The 27,334-nt window shown below is 44.1% G+C and overlaps 1 protein-coding gene across 2 annotated transcripts in view; it reads right to left on the bottom strand.

Moving 5' to 3' along the window:
- The window catches only part of TSR1 (TSR1 ribosome maturation factor), a 42,265-nt gene extending 24,645 nt beyond the window's left edge, over positions 1–17,620 (bottom strand). Inside the window, exons 1-4 of one of the 2 annotated variants that reach the window (XM_056558722.1) lie at positions 17,443–17,620; positions 4,341–4,444; positions 1,726–1,942; positions 1,481–1,615 (exon numbers count right to left, since the gene is read on the bottom strand). In XM_056558722.1, the coding sequence (XP_056414697.1) occupies positions 1,481–1,615; positions 1,726–1,942; positions 4,341–4,444; positions 17,443–17,557 (571 nt within the window). In that variant the 5' untranslated portion in view covers positions 17,558–17,620. Of the gene's footprint in view, positions 1–1,480; positions 1,616–1,725; positions 1,943–4,340; positions 4,445–16,832; positions 16,945–17,442 lie in introns of those variants that run through there. The other variant, XM_056558723.1, reaches the window with a different exon arrangement.
- Positions 17,621–27,334: the final 9,714 nt, after the last annotated feature.

Raw genomic sequence — 27,334 nt, forward strand, 5'->3', positions numbered from 1 at the left:
GGCAGGACATCCACACCATGGGGACCAATGAAGAAAAAACATACGTGGGCAGCCCCAGGAGAGTTGACGGCACTGAGAGGCGCGGTCAGAAGCGCCTGCTAAGCCGCCGCACAGTTCCGAGGCCAGGGGACAAGAACGGGCCTGGACAGGAAGAGCTCCCGTCGGGGCGCAGCTCAGGGAGGCCAACGGTGCCGCTCTGACTACGGAGTGCCGCCGACCCCCGCAATGGTGGAGGGGCGGAGCTAAACTCCACAGGAGGCGCACAGCGTCACGGCTACGGGTAAGCACCAGTCGGTCGTAAGAAGAAGCAGTGTAGCATGCAAACCTGGAGGGGAGGCGCTGCCTGGCCTCCCAGTTCCTGCGCTCGCTCAGGAGTACAAGAAAGGCAGGAGCCACATGCCGCCATAACCCCCAATCCTGAAGAGGGGGCGCAGCCTGGCCTCTCGGATTGCACCCTTGCTCAGGGGGAGAAGAAGGGCGGAGCCATGTGCCGCCATAACCTCCTCACCCAGCGTGCTGCCGACCCCCACAGTGGCGGTAAGGAAAAGCAATATAGCTGGCAGAATGCAGTTCAGAGGTGAGCAGGTAAGAACGCCTGCGGAAGGAGCCGCTGCAAAGGGCTGGCGGCTGTCCTCCAGAAAACCTAGTACACAGAAACACAGCCCCACCAGGGCACCTGAGTGAGCCCCACACATAAAGCTCCCAATAAAGGACAGAGTCCCTTTTTAAAGAGTAAGGGGGGAGGAAGGGAGGGGGGGGAGGGGTAATATACTCACCTGCGGATGCCATCTTCTTATACTTACCCAGGCGTCTTCAACCAGCTTATGGCCACGCTGCATCATACAAGGCTAAGATAGCGGGGTGAGCAGGGGCAGTGGGGGACTCGAACCCAGGGTACAACCTCCAGGCGCTGGCCGTTGGCGATAAGGGGTTAACGGCCCATACCATTATGTTCTGTGCCCATTTGTCGTATATGGGAGAACAGGTAGCGCCATGCTCCTGAACCCCCACCTGAAAAAGGGAAATAAAAGGGAGGAAAAAAACCTAAACAGTCCCTACTAGAAAATAAGAAAAAAGACCAGGTCTGGGGAGCTCCCAGACCTGTGTCTTGCCTCCCACTGACACTAGCTAAAACTGATAACCTCACTTCCAATGGGCGGGTATATCCTGCCAGGGAGGAGACAAATTTTTTTTCATAATGTCAGCGCCCCCAAGTGGCAAGATCATATAACCATCAGTATAGGTTACCCCCAATGAAGAGCAACCGAGAAACACTCCATTAAAAAAAAAAAAAAAATACTGTCACATGACATAGAAAAAAGTATTGGTAATTATTGGCGAGTATTTAAAAGAAAAAATTATCTGTACTCATACTTGCTCTTAAAAAAAATGGTATCGGGACATCCCTAGTAGTACTGGTGCAATTGTTAGATGGCAGTACGATAACTTACAGACACATATGCACAACACAATCTCTTACCAAAACTAGGAAGGCCCTGGGCAAACAGGCATGAGAGGCAGTAGTCCCCATAACTGTCCCATCCCTCCTGGGGGTCCAGGACAAACAGAAGTGTATCTGCCACTTTGGCTAGATCGAGCAGAGAATGCAGGTCATCTGTAAACCAAGGAGAAAAGGTGAAGGGGGCAGCACACATGTCAACAAGTGCATTTCTAAAGGTAACAATATATATTTTTTGAATAATTATATTTGGCCTTTGTTTTCACCTTTGTTCGCTTGAACAAAACACCATCGCTGCTTCATCTTAGGACACACAAGAGCAAACTTGTTGCTCTTAAAATCATCTTCATGAAGTATATCACCCTCATTGCTCTGTATCAGATTCGAGAGGCTACTCATGACCACATTGGCATGGAGAGGAACCACTGCAACAAGGTGTGGGGGGCCATCTTTGCTACCCAAGTTTCGCTTTTCTGTGAGCACCTGAACAGAATAAAGAAAATAAAGATCAATACAGAACAAAAAGATCACCAGTGTGTCAATCACACAGTGGTCCCAGCGCTGACGTGCAGGGGATAGGCGTGGCGGCGGCGGGGCATTGCGAACCCCGGCCATGCCTGTCCGACTGTGTGCGGCTTCCATCAAAACAGTTTTTTGGGGTAATAAAGGATGGCAGACAGAATCTAATACACAATCTGCACACAGTACAGAGGCTGTGTGTAGGTTATATGGCCCAGATTTTATTACCGTTGCGCTTTAAGCCTTCCAGTACCTATCAGCTGCTGTATACTACAGAGAAAATTGTTTAGTTCTTTTCAGTCTGACCACAATGCTCTCTGCTGACACCTCTGTCCATGTCAGGAACTTCCCAGAGTAAAAGTGGTGAGGGGGATTTGCTTGACTCTGGACAGTTCCTGTACCGGACAGAGGTGTCAGCAGAGAGCAATGTGGTCAGACTGGAAAGAAATATACAACTTCCTCTGTAGTATACAGCAGCTGGTAAGTATTGGAAGGCTTAAGATTTTTATATAGAAGTAATCTACAAATTTGCTTAACTTTCTGACACCAGGTGATTTGAAAACATTTGTTTTCCACTGGAGTACTCCTTTAAAATGACATTTCCTCAGAAACGCTGCAGGGTCATTGAATAAGATATCAAGACAGACAGGGAGCCTGTTGCCATTTTATCCTACCCATCATGAGAGCAGAATGAACCTGCTAAAAGTTTTCCTTTGAAGTGTTACAGGCAAAAAAAAATAAAAAACTTTTGACAAGTCATAGCAGCAACAGTTGCCAGAAGTTTTGATTGGGGTCTGGGTACTGAGAACCCCACTGATAGCTAAGCATTTCCCACAGCTTGTTTCAGTGAAGCACTTCTCTCCCTGCTGCAGAGTTGGATTCTATAGAAAGTCGATGGGTCTATTATCTCATGTACCAAGGAGCAGGATGGAGAAAAGAACTTAAATGGGCACTGTCATGAAATAAAAAAAATTGATATGTTGTAGTACTTTAATTTAAAAAAGTGATTTTAAACCAGTTTAAAATCACTTTTAAAATTCGGCCACTAGGGTTTGCCCTCCTAGTGGCCGAATGCATTCTGCAGTGACGTCACTACAGAATTTCGACTCATTGAAGCCTGGCAACGAGTCGAAATTCAGTCACTGCGGTGCTCGCTCCCGCCTGTCAATCAGACAGGCGGGAGCGAGCGCTTTGCAGGAAGTGGATGTGCGCAGGCTCCCGGGGACAAGGTAAAGTATTATATGGGGGGTGGGGGGGGGGGGAATTGAGTGTTCACCTATACAGTATGCCTCCAGTTTCCCCACTACAACTCCCAGCATGCCCTGACAACCAATAGATGTCAGGGCAAGCTGGGAGTTGTAGTGGGGAAACAGCTGGAGGGACACTGAAAAGGTGAACTAAGGGGGGTGGGGAGGGGGGCGTGGGTTGAGCGGAGCCGGGGGGGGGGGGGTTGCGAGCTGCTGTCACTGTTCTTTTGCCGGGGGGGGGGGGCGCAACGGGGCCGGGGGGGTTGCGGGCTGCTGTCACTGTTCTTCTGCCGGGGAGTGGGTTGAGCAGCGCGACGGGGCCGGGGGGGTTGCGGGCTGCGCGGTGGGGAGCGGTATGTGCGGCCATCACAGATCCAGTGTTCACCTATACAGGGTGCCTCCAGTTGTTTCCCCACTACAACTCCCAGCATGCCCTGACAGCCAATAGATGTCCGGGCAAGCTGGGAGTTGCAGTGGGGAAACAGCTGGAGGCACCATGTATAGGTGAACTACGGGCGGAAGTGTCAGCCCCAGCAGGCATCAGTGACGTGGTGCCTGCTGGGGAAGTGTGCCTGGTAGTGAGCACACTGCCAGGCAGACAAAAGGCATTTTTAATATGTAAAAAAAAATAATAATAAAAGGCAGAGAGGGGGTTAGGGATAGATGGGTAATAGGCAGGGACAGAAAAAAAAGAAAAAAAGTGATGGTGGGAGCTACCCTTTAATAAATAGCTTTTCCCCACTTATTTTAGTGATCAGTGGGAGTCTCAACATTCAGACCCCGACCAATGAAAACTTGACTTAACATGAAAGTTTTTCGTTTTTTATTTCGGATGACACTTAAGGATTCTTTCACATTGTGCAGAAGCCCAGAGAGCCCTGTACAACCCTCTGCGCCAGTGTAAAATGCTTCATTGAGTGCTATATGTACATAGCCACTCTCCTCTCTAAACAATGAAAACAGCTGTGTACATTTGACAATCAAAGAAAACATATAAATTTCAGCCAAGACCCATGCACTTGGTTGCCCTAGTCCAATACCAAAGCCATAATGCGGCTGTGTACGCAAGCTCTGATAAGCTCTGATAAGACTGATAAGAAATCCATTATACTTACAGCATCTTTCCTTTGTCTGCGGATCTGGTTGGCTTTATGTCTCCTATCCAGCTTGCTTACATTTTTTTTTATTTTTTTGCTGAGAACTTTAGCGGGTACTCGTCCTAATGGAAATCAAAGAATAGTTATTTAGTTCATATTATGGAAACTATATACAATTCAAAACCTTATACATGATAGAGGGTAGGACTAAACAACATAGCAACTTGCAGTGTGACAGGGCATGGCACACAACGTCACATGCCAAGAAAGGTCAATGTACCGACAATACACAATTGGAGATTTTCCTACCCTTGGTGATGGAAAATATAGATTTTATTAAAGACAGGAGACGAGCATTATGCTGAATTCTTTCTTTACTGAATGGATAGCAGCAAACAAAGAGTTAATAAACTGTTAACAAGAAAAAAAAAGTTGAAGCAGTACATTAAGTCCAGTATTTAATCAGTAATGGTACAGTCCAGGTGGATATAAGGACCCCTCAGGTGAAGCCCCCTCCTCTTTCTTTGATGAAGGATCCATTATATAAGAAGGAATAACCGGAAACCCAGAGTTGTAATTTGTTTAGGCTGAAAGAAAAACAAAAATCGCAAATGGATAGGGCCGGGTACATGGGAGGGATAATACCCGTCTCCTGACTTTCACAAAAATCTATATTTTCCGTCACCAAGGATCTGAAAATCATCAATTTTATAACAAGACAGGAGATTCACATTATGCTTGTTTAAAGCTTATACATTAATGAAAATATATAAAATCATAAATTAAAGTGAAAATAAAGACATAGAAACGTTTGGGCCTAAAAGAAGAAGTTTTGAATGTGGATTCTGATGACCAATAAGCAGTAGGGCTGCACGATATATCGCAAAAGCAATTGAATCGCGATTTTTGCTTTTTGCGATATATCCCCCGGGAAAACATGCGATTATCTGCTTGGGCTGGCTCCCGTGGCGGGGGGCAGCCAGAATAGGTAAAAACTAATTTAAATACTAAAAGTCAGTGTTTCCCAACCAGGGGGCCTCCAGTTGTTGCAAAACTACAACTCTTAGCATGCCCGGACCGGCAAAGGCTGTCCGGGCATGCTGGGAGTACTAGTTTCACAACAGCTGGAGGCCCCCTGCTAGAAAAACGCTGAGCTAAGGGCACAGGGAGAAAAATAAAAAAAAACTTCTGCTCACCTAGTCCCTGCAGATTAGTCTCCGTGCGCTCCGAGGTGTCCTCTCTTAGTACAGTAGGACCTTTCCCTTTTCAGCCAATCACTGGCCGCAGTGGTGTCCCGTGTCAAGCCAGTGATTGGCTGATGGGGAAAGGTCTTGTACTGCAGCAATACACTAGGTTTTACGGCTCCTGCAGAAGATTTGAAATCCGCCCGGGAGACCCAGTATATTTCTGCAGTACATGAACGTGACGGGGGGGGGGGGGGGGGGAGAATGTGAAAAGTGGGAGGAGAATGTGACAAAGGGGGGGATTGACAAGGGGGAGGAGAATGTGACAAGGGGGGGGGGAGGAGAATGTGACAAGGGGGGGAAGGAGAATGTGACGGGAGGAGAATGTGACAAAGGGGGGGTTGACAAGGGGGAGGAGAATGTGACAAGGGGGGGGGGAGGAGAATGTGACAAGGGGGGAGAATGTGAAATAGGCAGTGGGCATAAAATGGGTAGGTAGATGTGAAATGGAGGCGATTGGACATGAAATGGTTTCACCGTTTTTATATTATATCGCATCGCATATCGCAATCGCAATATTTAGGTCCAAAATCACAATCGCACATTTTTCCCATATCATGCAGCCCTAATAAGCAGCTTTCAATATATCTGCCAAAGAGCCTCCGGCTTGTCTAACTTTAGTGGACATGGCACTTCTAGTTGAATGGGCCCCACAAATGGAAGTATTGATACCTACTAGAGACATGATTTGTCTGATCAACCTTGCTAAAGTTGAAGATATCAGTAAATGAGGTCTGCAAAAGGAAATAAGTCACTGAGAAGTCGAGCGACTCCTGAGAGTTTCCGTTTTTAGTTCGTAAGACTTCAAGCAACGAACTTATACATTTTCTTGAGGAGGAAAAGTTGGGTGAATAACCGTGAGAAGGTTGGCCTTAGTTCGTTTAATTATGGAAAAATACCTTTCAATAACTTGCACATTATAGGGCGTTTTCCTAACGGTAAAGTGTGCACTGGTGCATGGTAAAGAGATGGCTGAACTATATACATTAATAGTACGATAGCTTTACCCACATGAAAAGAATCTGAAAGGAAATTGATGACGTGAGTTATAGATGGATGTATGGGATCCAAATCCCGTCGTATGCACTAATAAGACCAAATTTCCCAGGCTTATCCGTAAGCCATCTCTAGATGATTGTGAAAGATCGAAATCAGGTTCTGATGACCTGAGAGGAACAAGGCTACTAGAGACAATTGGTCTGACAAAATCTGAGGAAACCAAGATTTGGTCGGCCAATGAGGGGTTATCAGGACAATCATCGATTTCTGTAATTTTGTAATTGTAGAATTCTCGGAATTAATGCAAATGGTGGAAATGCATAAAGGGTCTCTGATGGCCAAAGTTGAAGTGATGCATCTGTACCGAGAGATTCTGGGTCCGGACACCAACTGAAGAATCATGGAAGTTGGCGATTCAGATAGGATGTGAACAAGTCTAGATGAAGTGGTCCCCAAAGAGAATTGAGTTGATTGAAAACAAGAGGATCTAGTCCCCAATCGCTGTTGTCAATTAGGAAACAAGAGTTCCAGTCCGCCATGGAGTTGGACAAACCTGGGAGGTATTCTGCTTTGAAAATAATGTTTTGATTCAGACAAAAATGGCAACAATATTTTGCGATATTTGCTAACATTTTCGATTTGGTACCTACTAGTCGATTGATGTATTGTACCACAGGAATGTTGTCCATCTGCAGAATACAACAATGCTCTTGAGAGCAAAAGAACCCGCCAAAAGTTCTAAACAGTTGATATGAAGAAGGGATTAGGGGAGATTTAGGGAGATTTCCCCAAGGAAATTGTGTGAGGTTTCAGCAAAATCCCATTGATAATACTGTATGCATCCCTGCTCACTTAACATTCACCAGGATAGGTGCAAGAGCACCCAACCCAGAGTATGTAAACTTACTGCAGTGAGAAGAATTGTCTGCATTGCCGTGCTTTGTAAATTTGCCAGGCTTTATACAAGAGCACCCCACCCTGTACAAGCAATATACACATAGTAAGCAGCGGTGCATACATTCCCCGGGCTGGTCCCCCCTTACCTTCACCCTCTACAGCCTACTCACCCTCCCTGCCCTATCTCTATAGCTAGTCATAAACATGACATAGCTGTCAGACATACAAATTGTATTCCTTCCAGTACTTAGCTGCTGTATGCTCCAGAGGAAGTAACTTTCTTTTGAATTTCTTTTCTGTTTGACCACAGTGCTCTCTGCTGACACATGTCTGTCTGTCTGTCTCAGGAACTGTTAAGAGCAGGATGGGTTTACTATGTGGATTTGCTCCTGCTCTTGACAGTTCATGAGACAGACAGAGGTGTCAGCAGAGAGCACTGTGGTCATACAGAATTTTTTTTTTAAAAGAAAACTTCCTCAGGAGCATACAGCAGCTGATAAGTACTTGAAGGATCAAGATTTTTAAATAGAAGTCATTTACAAATCTGTTTAACATTCTGGCCCTAGTTGATTTAAAAAAAAAAAAAAAGGTTTTTCACCGGACTACCCCTTTTAACTAAAAGGACAGCCATCACTTAAAAATATTACAAAAATCTTAATTCTTTCAGTACTTAGCTACTGAAGTTGAGTTGTTCTTTTTTGTCTGATCACAGTGCTCTCTGCTGACACCTCTGTCTGACTCAGGAACTGTCCAGCGTAGGAGCAAATCCCCATAGCAAACCTATCCTGCTCCGGATAGTTCCTGATACAGACAGAGGTGTCAGCAGAGAGCACTGTGATCAGACAGAAAAGAGCAACTCAACTTCAGCAGCTGATAAGTACTGGTAGGATAAAAATTTGAAGTAATTTACATCTCTCTTTAAACTTTCTAGAGCCAGTTGATATGAAAAAAAAAATTTGATTTTCATTCATATTTGTGTGGCAGATGTATTCATGCACAACGACATTGAGAGTTAACCCCTTGGGGACGGAGGGTTTTTCCATTTTTTGCACTTTCGTTTTTTCCTCCTTATCTTTTAGGCTAGGTTCAGACTACAGAATTTCCGCTTTAAAATTTCCTGCAGAAATTCCGCTTACAATAATGCATAGTGTAGTGAATGGTTTTCCGTTCACAAATTCACACTTCGGAATTTGTGAAGCGGAAAATACGGATGAAAAATCCGCTAGAAAATTTCCGCCTGAAGAAAGGGGTTTCTCTTTCTTCAGGCGGAAATCCTAGCGGAACACATAGCAGTCTATAGGAGACTGCAGTGTCCGCGCGGTCCTAGCGCCGACTAATTCAGTCGGCGCAGGCGGAACTCGGAATCTCCGGGCGGAAATTTTCTGCCCTGAGATTCCGTAGTCTGAACTTAGCCTTAAGGGTGCGCTCACACGGAGTAATTCAAGAGGAATTTACTCGAGTAATTCCTCTTGAATTCTCCGCTCCAAATTAATGCCCATCTCCTCCGCCCATTGACTTGAATGTTATTTCTGCTGTCCTGTTCACACTTCGGAAATTCTGCTAGCAGAATTCCAACGCTGAATTCCGTTCCGTTTGAAGAAAGAACATGTTCATTCTTCAAGCGGAATCCACTAGCAGAAATCAACTGAAGTCAATGGTAAAAAAAAAATTTCACCCAACATCGCTTTGTGCGCAATTCGAGGGCAATTTGCGCGGAATTCGCACAGAAATGGCTGAAAAACCCTTCACTTCTTTCTCCCCCAAGTCCGCGCGCAATTCCGCGCAAATTTCCCACGAAAAAAAAAATATTTTTTCCGGACGTAATTTTTTCAGCGTGAATTACTCTTTATTTACTCCGTGTGAACGCACCCTAAAAATCATAACCCTTTCAATTTTGCACCTAAAAATCCATATGATGGCTTATTTTTTGCGCCACAAATTCTACTTTGTAATGACATCAGTCATTTTACCCTAAAATCTACGGCAAAAAGGAAAACAAAATCATTGTGCAACAAAATTGAAGAAAAAAACGACACTTTGTAACTTTTGGGGGCTTCCGTTTCTACACAGTACATTTTTCAGTACAAATTACACCTTATCTTTATTCTGTAGGTCCATACGATTAAAATGATACCCTACTTATATAGGTTTGATTTTGTCGGACTTCTGGAAAAAAATCATAACTACATGCAGGAAAATGTATACGTTTAAAATTGTCATCTTCTGACCCCTATAACTTTTTTATTTTTCCGCGTATGGGGCGGTATGAGGGCTAATATTTTGCGCCGTGATCTGAAGTTTTTAGCGGTACCATTTTTGTATTGATCAGACTTTTTGATCGCTTTTTATTCATTTTTTTATTATATAAAAAGTGACTAAAAATACGCTATTTTGTACTTTGGAATTTTTTGCGTGTTCGCCATTGACCGTGCGATTTAATTAACAATATATTTTTATAATTCGGACATTTCCGCACACGGCGATATCACGTTTATTTTTATTTACACAGTTTATTATTTTTTTTAAATGGGAAAAGGGGGGTGATAAAAACTTTTATTAGGGAAGGGGTTAAATGATCTTTATTCACTTTTTATTTCTTCACTTTTTTTTGCAGTGTTATAGCTCCCATAGGGACCTATAACACTGCACACACTGATCTTTTAGGAAACCAGTGATCAATGATTCTGCTGCTTGACTGCTCATGCCTGGATCTCAGGCACTGAGCAGTTCTTCGGCGATCAAACAGCGAGGAGGAAGGTAAGGACCCTCCTGCTGTTCTACAGCTGTTCGAGATGCCGCGATTTCGCCGTGGCGATCCCGAACAGCCCCCTGAGCTAACCGGCATTAGTTTACTTTCACTTTAGAAAGGGTTAATAGCACGCACAGGTAAGCCCTCTGTCCCCAACAGGTTAAAGTGACTACATATCAAAAAATCTACAATAAGGGTATGTTAACTCACTGCAGATTTGCTGCAAAAAATTAGCTTTCTGCACCAAAACAAGTTAGTATATTTTAATAGGGCTGGTCGATATACCAGTTCATACCGAATACCAAAATTTTTGTACTGCACAACATGAATTTTTCCCATACCGCAATACCAGTTGGGCCCCTCCCCCTCGGGAATGAATGAATTATCAGCCCAGCGCTGCGCTGTCCCCACATCGGGGAACTAATCATATGTGACCCGCCAGCGCTGTTCTGCTCCCCCCCCCCCGCCCGCACCAAATCATGTCACCCCCCAGCGCTGTTCTGCTCCCCCCAATTAATTATCAGCCCAGCGGGGTACTACTCAAATATGTCACCCGCAAGGACTGCCCTCCTCCTCTTTGTTGCAGGCCGCTGGCACTGGAACTCTATACTGTACGCCAGTGGTCTCCAACCTGCAGACCTCCAGATGTTGCAAAACTACAACTCCCAGCATGCCCGGACGGGCATGCTGGGAGTTGTAGTTTTACAACAGCTGTATCCCTATGCCCAGGCTGCAAAAGATAAAGAAAATAAACTTTAGCTTACCTACATCGGCCTCACGCTGTTCCTTGGAACTGGAACGTCGGACAGCCGTCAGCCTATCACCGGCCGCAGCGATGTCGCGCCCCGGCCATTGATAGGTTATGTAAGAAGCCGTCCAGAGCTCCTTACATGAAAGTGTGCTCAGCCTATCAATGGCCGGGGCGGGACATCGCTGCGGCTGGTGATAGGCTGACAGCTGTCCGACGTTCCAGTTCCAAGGAACAGCGTGATGCCGATGTAGGTAAGTTAAAGTTTATTTTCTTTATCTTTTGCAGCCTGGGCATAGGGATACAGCGTACAGCAGTGGTCTTAAACCTGCGGAACTCCAGCTGTTGTAAAACTACAACTCCCAGCATGCCCGTCCGGGCATGCTGGGAGTTGTAGTTATGCAACATCTGGAGGTCCGCAGGTTGGAGACCACTGGCGTACAGTATAGCGTTCCAGTGCAAGTGGCCTGCAACAAAGAGGAGGAGGGCAGTGCTTGCGGGTGACATATGTGAATAGTACCCCGCTGGGCTGATAATTAATTGGGGGGAGCAAAACAACGCTGGCAGGTAACATGATTTGGTGGTGGGGGGGGGGGGGGGGGGAGCAGAACAGCGTTGGCGGGTAACATGATTTGGTGGGGGGGGGGGAGAGCAGAACAGCGTTGGCGTCATGCACGTCAGATCCCGGCTGCTATCAGCAAGCAAGGGACCCGCCGGTGATGGCGGACATTAACCCCTCAGATGCCGTGATCAATACAGATCACGGCATCTGCGGCAGTGCGGTACTTAAAATGGATGATCTGATCGCCCGCAGCGCTGCCGCGGGGATCCGATCATCCAGCATGGCAGCCGGAGGTCCTCTCACCTGGCTACGGCTGTCTCCTGGGGTCTTCTGCTCTGGTCCGAAATCGAGCAGAAGATCACTGATAATACTGATCAGTGCTATGTCCTATGCATAGCACTGAACAGTATTAGCAATCAAAACGATTGCTATAAATAGTCCCCTAAAAAAGTAAAAACATTTGAAAAATCCCCTCCCCCAATAAAAAGGTAAAACGTCCGTTTTTCCCATTTTACCCCCCAAAAAGCGTAAAAAAAAATTAATACACATATTTGGTATTGCCGCGTGCATAGAAGTCTGTACTTTTAAAATATATTGTTAATTATCCCATACGGTGAACGGCGTGAATGTAACAAAAAATTTAAAAAGTCCAAAATTACTGCTTTTTGGTTACATTTTATTCCCAAAAAAATTTATAAAAAAAATTATAAAAAGTAAAACCAAAAGTGGTACTGATAAAAACTACGGATCATGGAGCAAAAAATGAGCCCTCATACCGCCTCATATACGGAAAAATTTAAGTTATAGGTGGTCAAGATAGGGCAATTTCAAACATACTAATTTTGTTAAAATGGTTTGAGATTTTTTTTAAGCGGTACAATTATAGAAAAGCATATAACATGGGTATCATTTTAATCATATTGACCCACAGAATAAAGAAAACATGTTATTTTTACCATAAAGTGTACAGCGTGAAAACAAAACCTTCCAAAACTTGCTAAATTGCTGTTTTCCTTTCAATTTTCCCACATAAATAATATTTATTTGGTTGCGCCGTACATTTTATGGTAAAATACGTGATGTAATTACAAAGTACAATTGGTGACGCAAAAAACAAGCCCTTATATGGGTCTGTGGATGGAAATATAAAAGAGTTATTTTTAGAAGGTGGAGGAGGAAAAAACGAAAATGCAAAAATGAAGTTGGTCTGGTCCTTAACCCCTTTCCGCTATAGGACATATGCATACGTCATGAGCGGGCTCCCGCGATAGAACGTGGGGTCATGCGCTGACCCCGCGTCATATTGCGTCTGTCCAGGCGGCCATCAACGGCCAGGACCCGGGGCTAATACCGGACATCACCATCGCGGTTATGCCTGGTATTAACCCTTCAGACGCGGCGATCAAAGTTGATCGCCACGTCTAAAGTGAAAGTAAACTTTGCCGGTTAACTCGGTGGAGCTGTTCAGGACCGAAGCAATTAAATCGCGGTGTCCCGAACAGCATGCAGGACAGCAGGAGGGTCCCTACCTGCCTCCTCGCTGTGCGATCGCCGAATGACTGCTCCGTGCCTGAGATCCAGGCAGGAGCAGTCGAGTGGCGATAACCCTGATCAATGCCAGGCTATTGCCTGGCAGTGATCAGTGTAGAAGATCACTGTGTGCAGTGTTATAGCCCCCTATGGGAGCTATAACACTGCAAAATAAAGTGTTAATAAAGATCATTTAACCCCTTCCATAATAAAAGTCAGAATCACCCCCCTTTTCACAATAAAAAAAAACTGTGTAAATAAAAATAAACATATGTGGTATCGCCACATGTGTAAAATGTCCAAACTATAAAAATATATCGTTGATTAAACCGCACGGTCTATGGCATACACGTAAAAAAATTATATACCATAAAAAAGTTAATAAAAAGCGAACAAAAAGTGCAATCAAAACAAAAATGATACCGATAAAAACGTCAGCTCACGGCGCAAAAAATGAGCCCTCATACATCCCCATATGCTGAAAAATAAAAAATAAAAGTTATAGGGGTCAGAAGAGGACATTTTTTAACGTATAAATTTTCCTGCATGTAGTTATGATTTTTTCCAGAAGTGCGACAAAAATCAAACCTATATAAGTAGGGTATCATTTTAATCGTATGGACCTACAGAATAAAGGGAAGGTGTAATTTTTACCGGAAAATGCACTACGTAGAAACGGAAGCCCCCAAAAGTTACAAAATGACCTTTTTTTCTTAAATTTTGTCACACAATGATTTTTTTGTTCCGTTTCGCTGTAGATTTTTGGGTAAAACTACTAATGTCACTGCAAAGTAGAATTGGTGGCGCAAAACATAAGCCATAATATGGATTTTTAGGTGCAAAATTGAAAGTGTTATGATTTTTAGAAGGTGATGAGTAGGGATCAACCGATTATCGGTTTGGCCAATATTATTGGCCGATATTCACAATTTTGGACGTTACCAGTATCTGCAATTACCTTGCCGATAATGCCCCGCCCCCCGGCCAGAGACTGCCGCCGCTGCTGCCCCATTGCCTCCCCCATCTGGCTCCTGCGGCGTCCTGCGCTATTGCTGTGCGCTTCGCAATGACGAGTGACGTCCTCAACGTGAAGTCACAGTCAGTGCGCACAGTGACAGCTCAGGATGCCGCCGGAGCCAGAAGTAGCGCGGCCCCGGGAACAGGTAATTATAAAACTGGGGATGGGGGAGGCAATGGGGCAGCGGCGGTGGTTGGACTCAGGACCGGCAGGGGGAGAGAAGCAGGCGGCGGAAGTCTCTGGCCTGAGGATAGGCGGGGGGCAGGGGCGGTGGAGGTTGGACTCAGGAGGACCCCAGGACAGGCAGGGGGAGAGAAGCGGGTGGCGGCGGCGGTCTTTGGCCCCGCAAAAGCCGCTGCAGTTCATTGATTTAAACCGCCCGCTTTAAACCATTGATCTGCAGCGGCTTCTGCGGGGCCAGGGGGGGGCGTTGGGGGTGTATGGAGAAATAGCCGATAACTTATACCGGAATATCGGTATAAGTTCACAGATTATCGGTATCAGCCCTAATAAGTCAATATTGGTCGATCCCTGCGTCATTAAAGGAGAACTCCGGAAGAAGAAAATTGCCCATCATACACCCGGCAGTAAAAAAAATAAAGAGCTAGATACCTTCCTTCGCTCCCCCGGTGTCTCCGATAACCCGCGATTCTCTTCCTGGTTGCCGGTGGTTGGCGGGTCATACTGCCCTCAGCCTATCACCGGCTGCAGGGAAGTACCAAGTTGGTCGGCGATAGGCTGAGCGGCAATGTGACATTTCCGACCGAACACTTCACACTGCCGCACAGCTTATTGCCGGTTTCGGGACTTCGCTGCGGCCGGTGATAGGCTGAGGGCAGTATGACCCGCCAACCAGGAAGAGGATTGTGGCGGAGACCAGAGCCGGTTACCGGAGGAGCGAAGGAAGGTATGTAGCTCTTTATCTTTTTACTGCCGTGAGTATGACAGGCAATTTTCCTATTCCGGAGTTCTCCTTTAACCCCTTAAGGACTCAGCCCATTTTGGCCTTAAGGACTCAGACAATTTAATTTTTACGTTTTCATTTTTTCCTCCTCGCCTTCTAAAAATCATAACTCTTTTATATTTTCATCCACAGACTAGTATGAGGGCTTGTTTTTTGCGCGACCAGTTGTCCTTTGTAATGACATCACTCATTATATCATAAAATGTATGGCGCAACCAAAAAACACTATTTTTGTGGGGAAATTAAAACGAAAAACGCAATTTTGCTAATTTTGGAAGGTTTTGTTTTCACGCCGTACAATTTCTGGTAAAAATGACGTGTTCTTTATTCTGAGGGTCAATATGATTAAAATGATACCCATTATTATATACTTTTATATTATTGTTGCGCTTAAAAAAAAAATCACAAACTTTTTAACCAAATTAGTACGTTTATAATCCCTTTATTTTGATGACCTATAACTTTTTTATTTTTACGTATAAGCGGCAGTATGGGGGCTCATTTTTTGCGCCATGATCTGTACTTTTTTTTGATACCACATTTGCATATAAAAAACTTTTAATACATTTTTTATAATTTTTTTTTTAATAAAATGTATTAAAAAAGTAGGAATTTTTGACTTTTTAAAATTTTTTTCGTTCACGCCGTTCACCGTACGGGATCATTAACATTTTATTTTAATAGTTCGGACATTTACGCACGCGGCGATACCAAATATGTCTATAAAAAATGTTTTTTACGCTTTTTGGGGGTAAAATAGGAAAAAACGGACGTTTTACTTTTTTATTGGGGGAGGGGATTTTTCACTTTTTTTTTACTTTTACATTTTTTAACATTTTTTTTACACTTGAATAGTCCCCATAGGGGACTATTCATAGCAATACCATGATTGCTAATACTGATCTGTTCTATGTATAGGACATAGAACAGATCAGTGTTTTCGGTGATCTTCTGTTCTGGTCTGCTCGATCACAGACCAGAGCAGGAGACGCCGGGAGCCGCACGGAGGAAGGTGAGGGGACCTCCGTGCGGCGTTATGAATGATCGGATCCCCGCGGCAGCGCTGCGGGCGATCCGATCGTTCATTTTAATCGCGAACTGCCGCAGATGCCGGGATCTGTATTGATCCCGGCACCTGAGGGGTTAATGGCGGACGCCCGCGAGATCGCGGGCGTCGGCCATTGCCGGCGGGTCCCTGGCTGCGATCAGCAGCCGGGATCAGCCGCGCATGACACGGGCATCGCTCCGATGCCCACGGTTATGCTTAGGACGTAAATGTACGTCCTGGTGCGTTAAGTACCACCTCACCAGGACGTACATTTACGTCCTGCGTCCTTAAGGGGTTAAGGGCAAAATGGGCCTGATCTTTAAGGGGTTAATGATAGTGCCCATTTAAGATACACTCCACCTAATTTGAATCTAATGAATTGGGCACCCATTTGTTTAGTCTTGATAGTCATTGGCCCAGATTTATCAAAGTTTGTGAGAGAAAGAAAGAGTGATTTTCCCACAGCAACCAATCACAGCTGAGCTAACAAGCTGTGGTAAAGTGAAGGCTGAGCTGTGATTGGTTGCTGTGGGAAAATCACTGATTGGCTTCTGTGCAAAATGACAACTTCTAGTATGCCCAGACAGCGTCTGGCTGTCCAGGTATACTGGCATTTGTAGTTTTGCAACAGCTGGAGGAATACTAATTTGGGAATACTGGCTAAAAGGGAACACCACCTAAGGGTGTCATTCCCAACTTTTCCATGGAATTAGAAAGCAGAACAACTATTTCAAACCTAAGTGAATGGTACCTTATATTGGCTCAGCTGCAGTGGTGACATCATCATCACATGTGACAGGATCCAATCTGTGGGAACTGTCCTGCAGCTCTTACTATGGCGTAGGACAGGCAAAGGCAACCTTCAGCACTGCAGATGTTTTGGACTACATCTCCCATGATGCTCCTACAGCCAAAATGCTGGCAAAGCATCATGGGAGATGTAGTCCAAAACATCTGCAGTGCCGAAGGTTGCCTATGCCTGGCATAGGATATAGGGGGTGATGGCACAATACAAATGCCCTCAGGATCAAACATGTAGTTGAAGCCTACAGCTCGGGGGATTTTTAGATTGAGCTGCAGGGTCGTTACAGTGTCACAGCCTATAGAGATGTGGTGTGGGATCTCTGTCACTATGCACGCAGCCCTATAGGGTCACTACAATACCGATAATATGAAGCGAATGTTGCCCATTTCCACTGACTCTCCTGCATTTAAAGGGAACCCGTCAGTCATAGAAACACTATGCCCAAGTTCTGCGTTCACCTCCCAGCTGACAGAAGCGCCGCACGGGGCAGTGAAAACACGTGGGAGACACGTGGAGGCGCCGGGCCCGGCAGTCACGTGGTGCGTCCTCTGCTCACCTTTGTTCTCGCGATCCTGCGCTCCGCGGCCTCGGTGCCGACCGGTTTTGTGCGCCTTATTCTGCTGCTTAAAGGCTCCGGGCCGGTGTACAGCCTGCTGCTCGCCCGCCGCCATGATACCCGCACAGTAAATGCCGAGTCGACCTCTGATGATGCCATCATGACCATGTGACCAGCTTGTTTTGTGGGAGGAGAGTTGGTGGGGTTTGCTCAGGGCACTGTTTCCCAACCAGGGTGCCTCCAGCTGTGGCTAAACTACAATTCCCAGCATGCCCGGACCGTCTTTGGCTGTCCGGGCATGCTGGAAGTTGTAGTTTAGCCACAGCTGGAGGCACCCTGGCTCGGAAACATTGGCGCAGAGGTGGCGTGCTGCAGATGAGGGGAGAGAGGGGCATGTGGAGACTAAGGGTGTAAGTATGAGGGTGGGTTCACACCACGTTTTTGCAATACAGTTTTTTATCAGGTTTTTGATATTAAAAAAAATGGATTCCTCAAAACCTGACTAAACTGTATCAAAACGTGTGTACAAAGTTTTATCTGTATACGGTTTGAGAAATGATGTCCGGTTGCATCCGTTTTTTTAGGGGAAAAAACGTATACATTTTGAGCTTTTCACTCCATTATGAATAAAGTTTCACTTGTTTGATTGAAATTCCAAGAAAAAAAACTGTGCAAAATCAAAAATCGTATGGTGAAAACCAGATGGAACCGTACACACATACAGTTCTGTATGGTTCCCATTGACTCCCATGCTTTAAAAAAACATATGGTTTAATACGGTTTTTCACCTGGACCAAAAACTGTGGTAGGCCACGGTTTTCTGTCCAGAAAAAAAAAAAGTAAAAAAACTGTGTGGTTTGAAAAACAGAGACAACCGTATACAATATGGTGCATACTGTTTTGAATGGAAAGTCTATGGCCACGGTTTGCTGTACGGTTTCATACGTTTTTTTTTTTTTTGTTTTTTTTTTAAACGTATCCAAAAACTGTATAGAAAAATCATGGTGTGAACCCTCCCTGAGCTGGGAATTAGTTCTGAGAATGAGGGACATGCTGAAAAAAGAAGTTTAGGGCAGACAAGGAGCAGGCATGGAGAGCAATATGTGTGTGAGGGGGGCAAATGGGGGCAGTCTTCTAGAAAGAGGTGGCTCAGGGGGGCAATCTAAAAGAACGATGGGGGGCACACACAGGCTGGATGTGAGGAGGTGGACTAATGTGAGCAAGAGGAAATTTACATAAGCATGGAGGGGGCACCTGAGAGAATAGGGGCACTCAGGAGGAATCCACAAAAATCTAAAGTTTGTGAGAAAGAGAACATAGGAGGCAGTCTGGGAGGGGCCCTGAGGGGAAGGTGTAGAGGTCACAAGCTGAGTCATAAAGAGAGGGCAGTTTTAGGGGGACGTGTAGGGTTGCCACCTGGCTGGCATTTTACCGCCACAGCTGGTATTTTGGCCACCCTGCCAGTATTTTTATATAAAAAAAATACCGGCCATGCAATTTATCCAACCAATCCTCCAACTCCCGGAATGGTGCACCATATACTGAACCAGTGTTTCCCAACCAGAGCGCCTCCAGCTGTTGAAAAACTACAATTCCCAGCATGCCTGGACAGCCGTTGGCTGTCCAGGCATGCTGGGAGTTGTAGTTTTGCAACAGTTGGAGCCACCTCTGGTTGGGAAACACTGAGCTATACTATATACTACTATATAGTCCAACATGCTGGGAGTTGTAGTTTTCGTTTGGGGCAGCTGCTGAGCCACAGGCTGTATCAGGGCATGCTGGGAGTTGTAGTTAGTAACTAACTGCAACTAACAAATTTAATTTAAAAAAGCGATCAAAAAGTCACATCAAAACAAAAATGGTACTGTTAAAAACTGCAGATCGGGGCACAAATAATGGGCCCTCATACAGGCCCATATAAGGAGAAATAAAAAAGTTATAGGGGTAAGAATAGGACCAAATTTCCCCCGCATATGTGTATCCCGTGATGTCACGCATATATAATTAATTATGCAAATTAGCATGGTTGTATATATATATATTTTTTTTTTTTTTTTTTTGCAAGAAAGGTGGCAACCCTAGGGACATACTAAAAGGAATGACACAATGGAATGCCCATAGACTTTAACAGGGGAGTGGAATGCCCATAGAGAGGTAAAACTATTTGACATATCTAATAAATCTTACAGACATATGCTATAAACTCAGCGACATTGTTTAATATTTACATTAAGTTGGATTATCACTGTTTTCTGCAGAATGAAAAAATGGAATGCCCATAGACTATAATGGGAAGCCAAATTTGATGTGGAGTCTGAACCATTTAACATATTAAATAAATCTTTAGCATCTGGGTGTCTCTTTCTTCATCTCTGGCAGATCTTTATAAATTGAAGTATTCTCCTCTCTATAAATCGATCAGGGAGGACCTCGCCAGATGGAACTTACCTTATATCTCCCGGCTGGGCCGTGTTGATACGGTCAAGATGGTGACTCTACCTAGAATTTTGTATTGGTTTCGGTCGATCCCCATTCCGATATGAATGGTGGATATCCGCAAACTACAAGATGATGTGTATCGGTTCATCTGGCGGGGTCTTACCCCACCAATACCCAGAGCAATCATGTACTACCACAAGAGAGTGGGGGGCCTTTCAGTACCTGACTTTTAGGGATCGACCGATATTTATTTTTTTGAGACAATACCGATAACCTGTGAACTTTCAGGCCGATAGCCGATAACTTATACCGATATTCCTTGCATTTTAATTCCCCCCCCCCACAAATATCTTTGGTAAAATGAGGGTGCGTGTGTGTGTGCAGGTATTGCCTGATAAACTGTTTCCGGCCCCGCAGAAGCCCGCTGCAGATCAATGATTTAAAGCAGGCGCTTTAAATCAATGAACTGCAGCGGCTTTTGCGGAGCCAGAGACCACTGCCGCCACCTGCTTCTCTCCCCCTGCCTGTCCTGGGATCCTGAGTCCAACCACCGCCGCTGCCCGATTGCCTCCCCCTGCCCATCCTCTGGCCAGAGACCGCCACTGCCCCATTGCCTCCCCCATCCCCGGCTTTATAATTATCTGTTCCCGGGGTCCGCGCTACTTCTGGCTCCGGCGGCGTCCTGAGCTGTCACTGTGCGCCGGGCCACTGACAGTGACGTGGCGTTGAGGACATCACTCGTCATTGTGTAGCGCACAGCAACAGCGCAGGACACCGCAGGAGCCAGAAGTAGCATGTTTGTTACTACTGTTGAGTTCTTCTGTTTATATCTTGTATTTTATGCTGATTTTGGCATAATTTTTTTTATTATTTGCTGTCATTAAATGTTATCCTTTTGACACTAAATACATTTTTAACAGGCATATTCTTCATATTCAGTGGGATTATTTTAACCTCTTGGGGATGCAGGGCGTATACATACGCTCTACATCCCTGATCCTTAAGGACTGTACGCCCTGAGTATTTCCAGTCCCCGTCTCCAGCTGTTGCATACCTACAACCCCCAGCATGCACGACAACCAAAGGGCATGCTGGGAGTTGTAGTTTAGCAACAGCTGGAGGTTTCCCCCCCCCCCCCCCCCCCCCATGTGAATGTACAGGGTACATTCACACAGGCAGAGGTTTACAGTGAGTTTCTCGCTGCAAGTTTGAGATGCAGCAAATTTTCCGCTGCAGCTCAAACTCCCAGCGGGAAACTTGCTGTAAACCTCCGCTTATGTGAATGTACCCTAAAAACACTACACTACACTGCACCTACACAAAATAAAACGTAAAACACTACATATACCTCTACACAGTTATCCCCCAAATAAAAATGAAAAATGACTGGTATGGCCCTGTTTCCAAAACGGAGCCTCCAGCTATTGCAAAACAACAACTCCCAGTATTGCCGGACAGCCATTGACTGGGTGTTATAACTCACTGACTGAACGCACTGCACCACACACTCTTCACCTTTGGCACTCACCCTTGGTATCCCGGCCTTCTGGCTAGGATCAGGGAATTTTTTATAGATCCGGCCAGATGACCGGGCAGTATATCTGCACTCATTCACTTATTTAAAAAAAAAATTTTTTGTCACTGTGCCACTTTTACCTGTTTGTTTGTACACAGGATTTGTCAGGATGCAGTAGCCCTTCTGGGTGTCCCTCCTGGTGGTCTAGGGGAGATGTGTGGGGTCATTCGGTTCCTCACCTCCCTGCAACCCCTGGGCATCTTGTGTGAGGTGAGAGGTGATTAATTCTTTGCACTTTACTAGGGCTGCTTGCGCTTACGTGCAGGATCTCATGACTAGGTAGAGACTTTGTTTCTTAATACATACTCAAAATAAAAGGAGGTTAATATAAAAAGTAACAACACTGTATCCAAAACCAGTGATGTTGTAACATAATCAATATCATGTTTTTAAATCCTTGTTTTACTTTTATATATACATATAAATAAGTGTTAACAACATTTATTTCAATAATGGAATAGCAGCTCACGTCGTATATTCATTCCACTTGGGGCACGCGTCCCAAGTGTGAACTGCCAGAAGGCTTCTCTGTGCTCTAATTTCCTTCTGATGCAACCTTGTCTGATGTTCCAGAGCTCTTGTTTTTAGACTGCGGGTAGTATACCCTACATATTTTAATTTGCAGTGTACACACTCAATTATGTACACTAAATTTTTACTATTACAATTCATATAATTTTTGATTTCATACTTTCTGCTGCATTCGGCATTTTCAAACTCCTTTGTTACCTTAACATAATTGCATGTACGGCACACTTTATGTCCACACCTGTAAAAACCCTTTTGCGACAGCCAGACACTTGTGTTTGGTCGGGGTTCTTCCACAAGACTCAGTGATAGGTGATTTTTTAAAGTCGGTGCTTTTTTTGAGACAATTTTACAGCCCTGGTGCAAAATTCTGGATGTAATGTCATCTTGTTTAAGTATATGTAAATGACGTGTTACTATATATTTAATTTTGCTAAAGTAAGGGGAATATGTCAGGGACAAAGTGGGTTTATTATCAAATTTCTTTTAATTTTTGGGTCCATGTAATAAGTCTGTTCTATTTTTATTGGACACTATTTTCTTAGCTCTGTATAGTATTTTGTTGTCATATCCTCTTTCCCTTAGTCTACTTAGTAAATTTTCTGATTGTGCATTATAAATTTCACTGCTAGAGCAATTTCTTTTGAGACGGGTTCATTCACCTACAGGTATCCCTTTTATTGTATGAGTTGGATGATTACTGTTAGCCGCCAAAACTGTGTTGCCTAAAATTGGCTTACGATGTTTTACTACTGTAATTATTTCTCCAACTATTCCCACTAATTCTAGATCCAAAAATGTTATCTTGTTTTTGTCCATGTGATGAGTAAATTTCAAGTTGTATGGATTTTGATTAATGTGTTGTATGAAGAGTGGTACGAGAGATTCATCCCCCTCCCAGATGAGAAGGAGGTCATCTATGAATCTCCCGTACCACTGTATATTTTTGCAATATGGATTAGCATCAGAAAAAATGGCATGGGACTCCCAGTATGACATAGTCAAATTAACTAAAGAGGGGGATACTCTCATCGATACTCCACTCTTTTGTAGATAGAACTTCCGATCAAACACAAAATAGTTCGGGGACATCAAAAACCAAACTGACATTTTTATGAATTCATTTAACTCATGTGTATAATCACTATGATTACTAAGATGGTGATCCAGAGCATTCATGGCTACCGTCCATGGTATATTTGTATAGAGGGAAACTACATAGCAAGATAGCCAGGCATGATCTGGATCCCATCTTTTAGTTTCAAACATCTTTAATATATCTCCTGAGTCTTTTAAATAACCGGGGACGCGCTGTACCAGGGGTTGCAATAATAGATCTACCCACATTGATATATGCTCCAGCAATGAGCCTCCACGAGATACAATGGGTCTCATTGGTGGAGGATTTATCCCCTTCTGTGTATTAGGAAGGGCATACGTAATTGGAATAACCGGGTATTGTACATACAAATGATCTCTTTCCCTCTGCGTAATTACATTAAGAGCTAAACCTTCTTCTAACAATTTTATGAGATCCATCTGAAATGTTTCAGTTGGATCTCTATCCAAGACAGCATAGACAGTTTCATCGGACAGCATTGTTTTTATTTGTTCTAAATATACACTTTTATCCATAATTGTAACCACCCCACCTTTGTCCGACATTTTGATTATTATGTCGTTGTAAGATGACAATTCATTTAGTGCTTTTCTCTCTCCCCAGGACAAATTATCCTTCCTGGGTGAGTGAGAAATATCGTTGCTCATAGCAACCAGATCATTTTCAATTGCTTCCTGCAACCTGTCCATGCTGTCTGTCCTGGATCCTGCAGGATAAAAGGAGGGATTTTTACTTCTATGCCATATATTTTTATTTACTTTTTCTCTTTCATTATCTGTTTCCCTCCCCAGTTCCTGTAAATTGCACAATGTCACTTGTTCCCCAAAGGTTAGTTCTCGAAATTCATTTGCCACATTTTGTTCTTTTTGTATGATGCTACTTTCACTTTCCTCATTTATCTGATAGAAATGTCTCTTGACTGTTAGATTTCTAACAAACCGGTTTATATCACACATTGTTCCAAATATGTCAAAGTTATTTGTGGGTGAGAAATTTAAGCCTCTAGCCAGCAAAGTCATTTGGTCAGGACTCAGTCCCCATTTATCTCCGGACTTGACTCATAGTCTGGGAGTTGGGTCTTCGGGGATGTTTCCCCCCCCCCCCCCCCGGATTTTCCTTTGCGCTTGGCCTTTTTACCTTTGGGTTGTTTATGACCACTCACTTGCTGGGATGTCGATGGGTTATCTGATTCCGTGCTGTCTCCCGTATCAACTTCCGATGAACTAAATGTTACTTTTTGTTGTGCACCTTGTTTCTTTTTATATTTCTTTTTGAGGATGGATTTGGGGGTAGCTCCGGTGGATTCCCATTCACCCCAGTTATATTGTTGTTTCAGTTCAAAGTCTTTTGTGTCCCTTTGAAGTTTTGTTTTTTTAGTCTCCATTATTTATTCCTCCATCTGTTATTTTTTCCTTTATTTTTTTCAGAAGCTCATCATACTCAGTCATGCTGGAAAATGCTTCCAAGTTTGTGGCTAACGCTAAGCCCAGCTTAGTAATGGACTCCGTCTATAAGACAGCTTCCACTACTAAGCCTGTCAAGTAAAGTAAGGAAAAAACACAACAGGTTTTAAAAAAATTTTATTACAAAAAACACACCCCACAAGTCCTCGTTAACAATTTTATTAAAATCAAACAAAGAAAAATGCTGGTCATCGAAGTAGTCCACCGAATCCGAAGGAGTCCACAGGATACACGGATCTGAAATGAGAAGAAAGAAAGAAATGGGTTAGTACATTATCACCTGCTCACACATCTCCCGCCCCGCATGACTACAATTGCCAGCATGCCCTTACAGTAAGGACATGCTGAGAGTTGTAGTTGTGTAGTGCAGGAGATGTGTGGGCAAGTGACAAGCTTGTCCCCTGCCCCCAGCTGCAGGACTACAACTCCAAGCATGCCCTTACAGTAATGTGGGGCGGAGGCCGGGCACAGTGTTTCCCAACCTGGGTGTTGTAGTTTTGCAACATCTGGAGGCACCCTGGTTGGGAAACACGGTTTTAGGCCAGTGTTTCCCAACCAGGGTGCCTCCAGAAGTTGCAAAACTACAACTCCCAGCATGCCTGGACAGCCAAAGGCTGTCCAGGCATGCTTCAAGTTGTAGTCTTGCAACATCTGGAGGCACCCAGGTTGGGAAACACTGTTTTAGGGCTTGGGCAACTTACCTGTTTCCGTAGGATCCAGCGCCGCACGACATTGCCGCCCGACGATCTCAGTCACCGATCGTCGCTGGAGCCTCGGAAGGGTAAGTGAACGTCTTCGCCGGTCCCCTTCAGCTGTTTAGTTTTGCAACTAGTGGTCTGCAAACTGTGGCCCTCCAGCTGTTGCAAAACTACAACACCCAGCATGCCCTGACAGCCAAAGCCTTTGGCTGTCAGGGCAGCCGCCCGGGCTCCTCATACTGCCTCCCCGCTACCCTCACTTATGGGGACACTGATATACATCCCCCCTTGTCTCCCGCCCGCGCCGCTCAGCTCCCACTGCTACAAGACTACAACTCCCAGCATGTCCTCACTGTATGGGCATGCTGGGACTTGTAGTCTTGCAACAGTTAGCAGACAGATGGGAGTTGTGTGGCGCTGGCGGGGGGGGGGGGGGGGGGGGTGATGTAAATCACTGCAGTGTCCCTGTAGCGAAGTGAGGGTAGCGGGGAGAAAGTATGTCGGAGCCCGGGCGGCAGTAGCTTTTCCTGCTCCATGTTGGAGCTGGAGTAAATTTTGTCAATTTTTACTGTCGCAGTTAATAAATACCTGACCACTGCAAGTCAAAAATGCAAACTAGCGTAAATCAAGCGGGAAAAATATTTTTGACTTTCTAGCTCTTGCTAGATAAAGTCGCACGAAAAATAGGGTAGGCGCAATTGCGACAATTTAGTGCCAAATAGTCAGAAAAAAAAATGACTAAACCCCTTAGTAAATGCCCCTCCATGACTTTTGAATCACTGTGCCTTAAATGCATTGCAGTACAGATCTGTACTGCAATGTATTATGAATGTCAAGTCCCCTAGTGGGACAGTAAAAAAGACTTAAAAAAAGTATATATATACAAAAAAATATTGTAAATAATATAGTATATATAGTAAATAATAAATAAAAATATACAAATAAATTAATTAATAAGCATACACAGTCTCCCTTTTCCTCCCACCAAAAGAGTTTCCACGGCTACTCACCATGTGGTCATCGGTCTCACCGATAATGCAAATTCCATGTTCTTTTTAATGGAAAAGAGAGAAATCTTGGCTCATACTACAGCAGCCTCCTCCATTGTACACAACAAGGACCCACATATCATATGGTAAACAGTGCCAGAAACCGGGTCACCCTGGTGTCAGATTCCCCTTTAACCCCTTAAGGACTCAGCCCATTTTGGCCTTAAGGACTCAGACAATTTAATTTTTACGTTAAAATTTTTCCTCCTCGCCTTCTAAAAATCATAACTCTTTTATATTTTCATCCACAGACTAGTATGAGGGCTTGTTTTTTGCGCGACCAGTTGTCGTATGGCGCAACCAAAAAACACTATTTTTGTGGGGAAATTAAAACGAAAAATGCAATTTTGCTAATTTTGGAAGGTTTCGTTTTCACGCCGTACAATTTATGGTAAAAATGACGTGTGTTCTTTATTCTGAGAGTCAATACGATTAAAATGATACCCATTATTATATACTTTTATATTATTGTTGCGCTTAAAAAAAATCACAAACTTTTTAACCAAATTAGTACGTTTATAATCCCTTTATTTTGATGACCTCTAACTTTTTTATTTTTCCGTATAAGCGGCGGTATGGGGGCTCATTTTTTGCGCCATGATCTGTACTTTTTTTTGATACCACATTTGCATATAAAAAACTTAATACATTTTTTATAATTTTTTTTAAATAAAATGTATTAAAAAAGTAGGAATTTTGGACTTTTTTTTGTTTTTTTTCTCGTTCACGACGTTCACCGTATGGGATCATTAACATTTTATTTTAATAGTTCGGACATTTATGCACGCGGCGATACCAAATATGTCTATAAAAATGTTTTTTACGCTTTTTGGGGGTAAAATAGGAAAAAACGGACGTTTAACTTTTTTATTGGGGAGGGGATTTTTCACTTTTTTTTTACTTTTACATTTTTTTACACTTGAATAGTCCCCATAGGGGACTATTCATAGCAATACCATGATTGCTAATACTGATCTGTTCTATGTATAGGACATAGAACAGATCAGTATTATCGGTCA

The sequence above is a fragment of the Hyla sarda genome, chromosome 2 (assembly GCF_029499605.1).
Source record: "Hyla sarda isolate aHylSar1 chromosome 2, aHylSar1.hap1, whole genome shotgun sequence".
Lineage (NCBI taxonomy): Eukaryota > Metazoa > Chordata > Amphibia > Anura > Hylidae > Hyla > Hyla sarda.